This window comes from Vigna unguiculata, chromosome 11, assembly GCF_037176805.1.
Source record: "Vigna unguiculata cultivar grain cowpea cultivar isolate G323 ecotype 2 chromosome 11, ASM3717680v1, whole genome shotgun sequence".
NCBI lineage: Eukaryota > Viridiplantae > Streptophyta > Magnoliopsida > Fabales > Fabaceae > Vigna > Vigna unguiculata.
The window spans coordinates 29,347,561-29,359,360 of record NC_140802.1 but is presented as its reverse complement, the minus strand read 5'-3'; the positions used below and the strand labels follow the sequence as shown (position 1 = coordinate 29,359,360).

Here is an 11,800-nt window from a genome sequence, read left to right as displayed (position 1 = left end):
TAGTCATAATCGATTATCAACGCAATCTAAATATGAAAATTCAAATTTTTGACTATTTGGATGAGTTTTTCAAACATTTATTCTATTGGCACTCATAAATAGAAATGAGAAAGTTAAGAATCATTTTTTATGTAATCTTCTTGTATTTAAATAAACTCTTGTTTTCTCTAAACTTTAGAGTCTCTCTTAGATATAGGGGGAGTCTTAGATTCAGGAGGAGTCTTTGTTCTTGAAATGTTTATTGTTATAAAAAATGGGAAATATTACATGTAGGGGTATTTTATCTCTTAAACTATTTGTTTTACCATAAAAAAGGGGAGAGATATGCAAGTCTTAATTAATAGGGAGTTCTATTTTGTTAAGTTATCTAATTTAGGGGGAGTTTTCTAAAGAATTCATTTTTTTATTATGATAAAAAAGGGGGATATATATATATATATATATATATATATATATATATATATATATATGTGTGTGTGTGTGTGTGTGTGTATTGATATCATGTGATACTTTGTACCTCTTTAAGGGAGAGATATATGTTTACGTTTATGTCCTATAATACCTTGTGTTTTAAAACGGGTGAGAAAAGCAATTTATCTGTCTTCTGGATTAACTACTTTTTTTTTCTTAAGTTGTTTTTAAGAACAAGACATATCACAAAGCTTCAACAAATTTTAATCATCGTCAAAAGGGGGAGATTGTAACTTTTATTTTTACAAAACGCACTGTGATAATTGATTATCACTTATGATAATCTATTACCATAATTTTTTTTTTATTTTCAAAAATGCCTCTAGAATAATTGATTATCAATTATCAACACGGAAAAATGTTTTTCAGAAACTAATATGGAATAAACGATTATCAGATAATCGATTATATCTCGCGTTTGTAACTTGAATTTTATTATTCTTAATCGATTATCCTAAAGGATAAGCGCGAAACAATGTTTTTCAGAAACTACTTTGGAATAACCGATTATCATAAGTGATAATCGATTATCTCTAGCAGTTGTGACTTGACTTTTAATATTCTTAACCTAATTTTAAAAGTGACATCTATAAATGAAGGTGAGAGTTCATTTTAAAAAATACAAAAGTTAAAGAAGTCTGAGCACTTGAGAACTCTTTGTGGAAGGCTTTGGAAACCTAGTATGGGTAAAGCAATAACCTTCATCAAATGTGATCTTGAGTGATTGAGTATTGTTGTTGTTGCTAGGTGAAGTCGTTCATCCACCTGTTCGTTCCTTGTGTGATTCAAAGAAGGTGTTTCTTAAGCTCTTGTGTGATTCAAAAGAGGTGTCATCATCGTTTATAGAACTCAAAGGAGGTGTTCATCCCTTGTGGATTTCAAGGGAGGTGTCATTCATCTCTTCTGGCTTCAAGAGAAGTGTTTTCTAAACTCTAAAAACTTTCTTATTTGTGGTTGTATGTGTAATTTATTTTAGCGATTGAGCTAATATCATTTTTTAGAAATTAACAACTAGACGTACAATGTTTTGTTCCAAACGAGTATAAATACCTTGTGTAATTTTCTTTTTCCTACTCTCTTTACTTTATTGTGACAATGACTATTAAAATAAAGGAAAGGATTGTAATTGAACTTTGATATTAAAAGAGAAAAATTTTAAAAGCATAATTTTAATTAATACCAAAATTAAGGAAAAATTATTTACAGAAACTTTTCGATTGATTAACATATAAAAGACTTTTTATGTTAGGCGCTTATGGCTTTTTAAATTAGGTCTATGTTAGACATAGATTCGGGAAACGTAAATTTATATCTGTTGAAATAACAAACGTAAATCTATTTATGTTCAAATAACAAACATAAATTTACGTCTGTTGAGAAGGGGAGCTTGCTCAATCCAATGAACATGATTTTGATGATGTCCAAAGTCACATAAACACCTTGTATCATTGTTTTAGGCTTAGTCCTGAACTTATCATTTGTATAGGTGTTGTATATCTAGGATTACATGTAAGCCAAGCTTGAACTGAAATAGATCAACTATCAAACTCTTGAATATATCAAATGTAGAACTCGTTAATGGATTAGATATTTAACTAATAGATTATCAGAAGGCACTACACTGATGTAGTGAAAATTCACCCACGATAATCGATATTAGGTAAATTCCCTAATCCACTAATCTCAACATCAAAACTTTGATTTAAAAACATATTTGAAATCAGTTTGACCGTTACACATCATTAAATCAAGAAGAGATTTTTCTGAGAGATTTTTCTACGATTGAGATTTAGATTTGCAGAGTTCGTGCATTTTCTTGGGAGATCATTCAATTAGACATTCAAGAAGATTGATGGTAGATTCAATCTTGGAGAGTCAAGTTTAGCTTTAGGATTGAGTGTCACATCTGCACATCCATTAGGTGTATTCATTCCTTTCTTTTCTTTTAAATTGTATTTCTGTTTACTGTTGATTCGCTGTGTGAGCAAAGGTCTAGGTGCAATTGTGTGGAGGCATTGCATCTAGGGGGAGTTCTTGATTTATAGATCAAGCTCCTTAGTCTTTAGGGTCTTGAATTATATAGATGCTCTTGTAATTCTTGTAACTCTATTGATTTAGTGGAATTCTCCTAAGCTCAAGTTGCTTAGGAGAAGACTAGACGTAGATTCATCTTGAATCGAACCAATATAAAAATTGTTGTGTTCTTTGCTTCTTTCATCTTTTATGCCTTTCCTAGTTGCTTAAATTAGTCCATTAATACAAAATTGGAAAACTGGTTATTTGGGGTTATAAAGACTGAAGAAAATTTCAAGATTCCTCTTGATTGGGTTATATTAAACATATCTGTTTTAACAATGAACCACAAACCATATAGTAAAAAGGTAGAAGTTTGAAGCACCAATGGATACCCTATGGTGGTCAAAAATGACGCCACCATCAAAAGCAGTGCCTTTTGTGTTTCTGTGAAGTAGAAAGTGATAATCAAAGAGGTGTTACGATTTTTTTAAGTCATTTATGTTTTACCATTTCTCATCAAATATAAATTTTGATTTTTACATCTGACCCATTTAGATCATACATAAATTCATATTTCATCTAAATGTGTTAGACGTAAAATTCAAAAATTATATATGATAAAAAAGGTCTAACATAAACTTTGATTGATTATTTACAAAAATGTCATTGTTTATTTTTTATATTTGATGTCCTCTGATCATACGTAAATACATCAACGTGATAAGTCAATTTTATGTTAGTAATCCTTAAATCAGTAAGATAGTATGGATCGAATAAATGCATAGAATGTTTTAGTATTGAATAATGTGAGTTTACTCCTTGATTCGATATATATATATATATGATGCAGGTGGTAATCAGCTCATAAGTTCTTCGCAACTAACTATAATAATGTAGTAATATTAATATTTTAGATTAACAAGACCATTGCCAAATAGTACAGTGGCGGAGTATTATGATGCAAAAATTTTGAAATTTTTTTTTACCATATATATTTTGATTTTTTTTTATAGATATTAGTATTTTGATTTTATTTTATTATAAATATTAAATCAAATATTTTATTTCCTTTATAAACATAATAATTAATAATAATAAATAATAAAATATAAAATCAAATATAATAAAAAATAAAGATTAAAAAGATTTATCAAGATATTTTATATTATTTGTTTTCACTATAAATTGTGTTTTTTATAAATTGTTCTCATATTTCATTCTCATTTGTTTTCTTTTATTTCTGAAAAGAAAAAGATCTATTATTTTTTCTCTTATTTCTCCTTTATTCTCTTCCATCCTCGAGGAAGAAAAGAAGAAGGTAATTCTTTCGTCTCATTTGATAGTGAAATATTAATTCAATAATTTATTTAATGAGCCACTTTTATATGTTTATGCCTTGAATTTCTTACACATTGTTCTCATCTTCCATTCTTACCTATTTTCTTTTGTTTCTGAAGAGAAAAAGATCAATTATTTTTGCTTTCATCTCTCAACTGTTCTCTTCCATCCTCGAAGAAATAAAGAAGGTAATTCTCTATTGTCTCATTTGATAGTGAAATATTAATTCAATAATTTATTTAATGAGCCACTTTTATATGTTTATGTCTTGAATTTCTTACAAATTGTTCTCATCTTCCATTCTTACCTATTTTCTTTTGTTTCTGAAGAGAAAAAGATCAATTATTTTTGCTTTCATCTCTCAATTGTTCTCTTCCATCCTTGAAGAAATAAAGAAGGTAATTCTCTTTTGTCTCACTTGATAGTCAAATATTAGTTTAATAATTTATTTAATGAGCCTCTTTTATATTAATTTTTTTATTTTATCAACATAGAAGAAAAAATGATTGTACTGTGTGTTTTTTATAATTGAATTTTAAGTGTGGTTTGATTATCATCGAATTTTATTTTGGTATTTATGTCTCTCAATTTTTTATTAGATTATGATAAATCATTTTTTAGTATTTTTTTTAAATAGGTATATTGATGAAGAATAAAAGAATAGATTCATTTTTTAAAAGTGATAAAAGGGAAGCTACCCGTGAAGATGAAAACAGGACAAATTCAACTCTTCCAGATATTCTGAAGCATGATACTAATGTTCCAATTGTTCAATCAGAGGAGCCCCCTTTTAAGGTTCAAAAAATTATAGGTGAGGAGTTTCATATTAATTCTTTGGAACGTGATCCAGGAAAACGTATTCAAATATGGGAATATCCAATGAGTCAAAGAGATGAGATTCGAAGAGCTTATTTAAAATGGGGTCCATATCAAATGCAACTTGAAAATTATCCTTATTCTAAGGAAAAACATCCAAGGAGATTTCAATCTAGTTGGTTTAAAATGTTTCCTTCTTGGCTAGAGTATTCCCCGGCTAATGATGGAGCTTATTGTTTGGCATGTTATCTATTTAGTTCAAAGCCATATGGTCGTTTTGGATCAGATGTGTTTACTAAACAAGGTTTTAGATCATGAAGAAAGGTTAATGCGGGAAAAAGATGTGCATTTCTCAACCACATTGGAGATAGTCCTTGCTCACCGCATAACAGTGCAATGAAAGCTTGTGAAGACTTGTTGAATCAATCTATGCACATTAATAACATTATAAATATTCAAAGTTCAGAACAAGTCTGCAAGAATCGTTTACGGCTCAAAACCTCTATTGACACAATTTGTTGGCTAGCATTTCAAGCTTGTGCATTTAGAGGCCACGAGGAAACACCAGAGTCGAGTAATAGAGGTAACTTTCTTGAAATGATTAAACTTCTAGCATCATATAATGATAAAGTGGCACAAGTTGTGTTAGAAAATGCTCCTTATAATGCTAAGTATACTTCTCATCATATTCAGAAAGAAATCTTGCACATTTTCTCTAGAAAAGTAAGAAGTCACATTCGAGAAGAAATTGGAGATTCTAAATTTTGCATAATTGTTGATGAAGCACGTGATGAATCTAAAAAAGAGCAAATGGCTATTGTTTTGAGATTCGTAGATAAGGATGGTAATATAAAAGAATGATTTTTTGATATTGTGCATGTTAAGGATACAACAGCCGCCACTCTAAAAAAAGAATTGAGTGTCGTTCTCTCTAGGCATAATCTTGATGTTTCCAATATCCGCGGTCAAGGGTATGATGGTGCTAGTAATATGAGGGGAGAATGGAATGGGTTGCAAGCATTATTTCTCAATGATAATCCTTATGCTTATTATGTGCATTGTTTTGCTCATAGACTACAACTTGCTTTGGTGGCTGCTTTAAGAGAGGTCATTCCAGTTCATCAATTTTTTTCAAATTTGGCTTTTATTGTAAATGTTGTGTGTTCCTCTAGTAAACGTCATGATGAGTTACAAGCTATTGAATTAGATGGAATAACTCAATTGTTAGAAATGGGTGAACTTGAAACTGGTAAAGGAAAAAATCAAATTGGCACTTTAAAACGAGTTGGTGATACTCATTGGAGTTCGCATTTTTATTCCATTTGTAGTATGATGAAGCTATATAATGCATCTTGTCTGGTTCTTCGAAAAATTATTGTTGATGGATCAACTTATTCTCAAAGGGGTGATGCTGATGCTGCATTGAATATGTTGTCTTCATTTGAGTTCATATTAATTTTACACATGATGAAAGAGATTATGGGAATTACTGACGGTCTTTGCCAAGCTTTGCAGAAACAATCTCAGGATATATTGAATGCTATGCAATTGGTTTGTTCTACTAAAATTTTGATTCAAAAGTTGAGGGATGATGGTTGGCAAAATCTATTGAAAGGTGTGGTATTCTTTTGTGAACAACATGACATTAATATTCCTGATTTTAATTCTACTTATGTTGTACGTCATGGCCGTTCTCAACATCAAAAAGATCATGTCACTATGGAACATCATTTTAGGGTGAATATATTTCTTGTTACAGTGGACAAGCAGTTGCAAGAATTAAATGATAGGTTTAGTGAGCAAACAATGGAACTTTTAACTCTAAGCAATGCTTTAGTTCCTAAGGATGCTTATAAAGCTTTTAACACTGAGGATATATGCACTCTTGTGAACAAATATTATCCTTTAGATTTTAGTGAGCAAGAGAAGATTAGTTTAAAATTTCAACTTCAACATTTTCTTATTGATGCTCCTAACCATCCAGATTTGAAGAATTTATCAACCATGCTTGAATTATGTCAATCTTTGGCAAGAACAGGAAAGTCAAGGACATTCTACTTGATTGATCGTTTAATTCGTCTTATTTTAACTCTTCCTGTCTCTACAGCTACAACAGAAAGATCATTTTCTGCAATGAAGATTATCAAAACAAGATTGCGGAATAAAATGGAAGATGAATTTCTTACCGACAATATGATTATTTACATTGAAAAAGAAATAGCTGAAAATTTTAGTTCTGATTCAATTATTGATGAGTTCAGGGATCTAAAGGAACGAAGGGCAATCTTTTAGATATTTGTGATTTCTTTTTTAGTTATCGCTATACTAAGTTATGAATTCATTTTTATTGTGTTAGTGACAATAATGAAATGTATAAATTTTGGATGTATTATTTTGGCTCCCCCAACAATGTTGGTCAAGATCCGCCACTGAAATAGTATATACAAAAGTTACCAAAATATAATTACTAAACATCTTCTTTTACTTAGACATCCCCCTAGAAAAGTAGAAGTGCAATCAACTATTTTTATCTTTTAATTCTTGCATTCGAAACAGTGATATTTTTTCCTACCACTTCTTCATATAAAATTAAAAATATTACTTTTCACATTTTCCAATATAGACCAACCAGGTATACTAGAACAATTACACCAACATATAAAAATCTAAATTAATAACATATAACTAAAAACTCAAAATATAAAATATAAAAAAAAATTATTATATACTCACGCATAAAATAAAAGAAAGTTAATGTAAATTTTTTTTTTCTAAGAGATTGCGTAAATTTCTCGATAAACTAAAACTAACTTATAAATAAATCAATTTGTAAAGATGCTTATACATAAAGTTAAGCTGTGAAGATATAACATAGTATATCTAAAATGTCGGTCTTTAAGATATTATAGTTAATATGCAACGACTAGTAGTTGAACTTAATGAAATATGGTTGTTCTTGGGACCATTAACTCATCAAATTTAATGCGGTTCCATTAATTCTTTCCGTCAATTTGATATTTTTTGGATAACGAAACAGGAAACGTAAATTGCAAACTAAGAAAATCTTCAAGAATGAGTCAATACTTTCAAGACTTTTCCATGTTGTCTGGATTTCAAACTGAGTACCTACCTGTCCAATGATGTTAAGTAATATGATTCAATAAGATTTAATTAGTCTCATCATCAAAAAGACTACAAAATATTCCAAGATACATCTATTAGGACAACTATTCACATATTAAAGTAATTATGACAAATCTCAGTAGTTAGATTATATCTTGATATTCCTTGATACCAAATATTTATAGGATATTTTTGGTATATTGGATAAGGTGCCACATTATTTTTGATATTATTATTTATTCAAGATAAGTTTTTATTTTATTGATATCACATAGACCCAAGGCCTGAGATGTCCTTTAAATACATATAGTATTCTCCAAAGAATACGCATTCTCTCGTATATTCTTTCTTACTCTAAAAGATCCAAACTCTCTTAGTGACTTGAGAGCGTGGACCCTAGTAAGAACATGTGGTGTCCATCGCGGGACCGATAATGAAACCACCAGTCCCTTAAGTCCTCCATTGGGGATCATCTGCACATTCCTCTTATACCTCGACTAGGGAGCTTTTATTCCCACTAACACAAAACAGACATTTAACGTCTGTGCATTCACGTCTGACATAGAGGGATCAAACTTTAAAAATGATTGGTAGCATACTTGTAAATAAGTAATCAATATTTATGTCTGGAGTCCCAAGGTTAGATGTATATTCATGTCAATTTTAGTCAAACCAGATATAAATTTATGTCGACTATATGCAGTTAGACGTAAATTTATGTCTAATTGTGCGTAGTCAGACATAAATTGAGATATTTACATTTGACCTTGCTATGCCAAACGTTAATGTTAAATTTTTTATTTCAGATCCTTTTCTAGTTTGCTTCCATTGTGCGTTTGTTTGCATTTCCGTTTGCCTCCATGTTCGTTTTCCTCCATGTTAATTTTCCGAAAGCTTGAAACCCTCCTATTTGCAGTAGCAGTATGTGATAGCAGTCTGCGACCATGGTGTGCGACGATGGGTGCGTTTCTTGTTTGCTTCCAGTTTGTGTTTGCTTGTACTTTCATTTCTTCCATTTTCATATCTCGAAATCTTGAAACCCTCTCATTCGCAACAATAGTGTGCAATAGCGGTGTGCGACGATGGAGGACGGTGTGGTCTCCAACTACAATGACGACGTGACAATGGGTCTCCTTTGAACTACAACGGTTGCGTGAACCACCATCCACGGTGTGTGCGACAAGTGGCCTCCTAAAACCTCCTTTTTTCTGCATTTTCTGCGTAAATTTACATCTAGCTGTTTCAGTGGTTGTAAATTCATGTCTGATTTTGTAAAAATGTAAATTTATGCCTCTCGATTCTATGTCTGATCTAAGCCAAACATGAAAACCCAAAAGAGCCTACATAAAAAGGGCTTTTCTGTGTTAGTGTCCTACTACACCCAATAGTTCCATATCACTTAGAAGTCAAGATCTAAAGTTGTTTAAATATTCGTTCCTCCATATACCCTCTGAGACGTATTTTAAGAATAAAATCGTGACAAAGCTAAGTGAGTATTCTCTAAACTCCCACATCGAGTAACATGAAGAAGAGTTGCTTTTGGAATTGTCACTGCAACTCAATAGGTCTCTTGGGTGTATGAGGGCCTTAAGTAGTTGGATGTGACTGGAAGGTTTGCAATTTTTGCCAGAAAAAATGTACTATGAAAGGTCTGAAGTTTTGGTCCACAAAAAAATTGCACTTTGAGTGATACTACTTTTGTTGAGTATTTGTACACGTAGGCCTTAAGGTGTCAAATCACGTCAAATTTCTTGTGTGCCTTTAATTATTTATATTGTTCTGCTCTTATTTGTGTGTGTGCTTCAACTTGAAGAGATAATTTTTTAAGTGCATGATTTCCCAACAAGAGCTGATGCTCTAAAACGGACAATAATTCAGATGAGAGGTGATTGACCCTAAGGATGTTTTGGGATTGGAACAAGTATTTATTAAATCAAATTATATGCAATAACTTATATATAAAATGATATTTTTTTTCTAGGTCAGATTCCCGATTACATCTCATTCTTTTTCACCCTTCTCTTTTTAATCTTTTCGTTTATTATATAAATATAAAGAGATAACAAAAATAAGGTTGAAAAGATAAAATAAATAAATAAAGGAGATAACAAATAAAAAATTAAATACATAGAGCTAATAAAACTTTGAAAAGATTTTCGAATTGGATTATAGATTAAAGAGACATGATAGATGGAAGGCAGCGTTACTGCCAAATTTCACCAAATTTTGCTTTAGATTTAATTTCTTTCATTATAGAAGAACTATCATTTCTTGAATGCAAAGCGTCTACATGCTTAAAATATGACAGTTCATGCTTTATAGATCTTTGAGATTGATGAATCTTCTGTCACCCTTTGTTTTAACTTTATTTGTTGGAGGTAACTTCTGTTTGATTACGACCTTTCCTGTAATGTCAACTGCTTTGAATTTAATGAGCACCAGATCAAGTTCAATTTGAATGTAGAACTCTTCCTGCTCTTAACTAGATGAAATATTTGAAAAGGTTAATCTAGTCCACATGATATAAATTTCAGGCAGAGGAATCACCCTAGGGTCATAACATGCTAATTCATAGGCACATGGAAGACAAAATGTTTCTCTCAAAACACAACCACAATGTTCACTATGAAATCCTATTCTTAACTCGAACCATCTCCTCAACAATGAGTTGTAAGGCATAGTGACGGATCTTCAATCAATATGTTGGAAGTGTCTAAATTTTGGTTGAATTATTCTTTTAGTCCTTTTTTCATCTAAAAATATCAAGTTGGTCGTCTAATTTTTTTAATCTCAATTTGGTTTTGATTTTTTAAAAATTGATGGAACTTGATATTTTTTGTGAAATTTCTTAAAACTGAGCAAGAATTTTTCTCCAAAATGTATACTTGGATTATGTCAATTACACAATAGAAAAAAGCCATCTTTGTTCACAACTTCAATTTTGATGAAAAAGTCTTGATCCGATTCAAGAAGTTTAATGAAAAAATGACAAAAATTGCATCAATTTTCCAACATCGAAATCAAATTAAGACTAAAAAAAACTCGGAGACCAACTTATTATTTTTGAACGAAAATAAGAACCAAAAGAGTAATTCCAAAAATTTTATATAAACTACTGAAAACATTGTATTTACTTTTTTATGATAATAAAAAATAAAAAAATATATAATTATTTTTATCATTATAATTATATTTATAAAATTAAATATAAAATGATTTTTATTTTATGATAATTAATTTTCATTTATAATGATTACGTTGAAAAAATATAAAAAAATGATTAAATTTAGTAAATAATCATTTAAAAATAACATTAATAAAATAATTATTTTTATTTAAAAGATATAATTGAAAAATAAATGTTAAGAAAAAAAGAATATTCCTCATCTATAAATATAAATATATAAAAAATTATTAGAATATAAATATATAACATATATTAAAATATTAAATTTTTAAAAAATGTATATGAAATTCTATAAATATAAAATAAATGGTGGGGGTGGGGTGGGAGAGGAGGCCATGGCCCCTTTGTCCACATTAAGATCCGCTGGTGGTAAGGCATATTTAGATACATTTACAACCAATATTTTATACTTGGTTGCTTTAAAAGCGCCAGTCATCAAATTTAGACTTTTTTCAATGATGCCTTTAATTAGTTATATTGTAGGATGATGAGATTATGAATTGCATTCCAACACGAGCAAAGATCTTCCATATTACTTTCCATGACTTTCTTCAGGTTTCAGTATGCAGCCTTAACCTTGATACAAATGTTATGAACAATAACATAAAACATATAACAAAATAACGTACATGTTTGATGTTGTATTTCCTAAATGCATTACTAGATTTGTCTAGGCCTTGACAAAATATTTCTTATACGAAATGATCCAAGACTCATTGACATATTCGAAGAATAAAGGCCATGAATTATAAACATGGTTAAGGCGATCAACACAATAAGTAAAGTTTGACTCATCTTCTCAATCCATGACATTTTCCCATGCTTTCAGGACAACATCCCATGTCTCAA

General features: G+C 30.1%; 1 protein-coding gene and 1 long non-coding RNA gene across 2 annotated transcripts; both read left to right on the top strand.

Annotated features, from left to right (window-relative positions):
- The first annotated feature begins 3,831 nt into the window (after positions 1-3,831).
- LOC146881714 (uncharacterized) lies at positions 3,832-4,530 on the top strand. The gene is made up of 3 exons (XR_014986308.1): positions 3,832-4,013; positions 4,155-4,223; positions 4,463-4,530. It is a non-coding gene; the product is annotated as an uncharacterized LOC146881714 (long non-coding RNA).
- Positions 4,531-6,093: 1,563 nt separating this feature from the next.
- On the top strand, positions 6,094-7,030 carry LOC146881713 (uncharacterized). Its single transcript, XM_085668534.1, has one exon. The coding sequence runs from the start codon at positions 6,106-6,108 to the stop codon at positions 6,931-6,933; it is 828 nt and encodes a 275-aa protein (XP_085524660.1). The 5' UTR covers positions 6,094-6,105; the 3' UTR covers positions 6,934-7,030.
- The last annotated feature ends 4,770 nt before the right edge of the window (positions 7,031-11,800 follow it).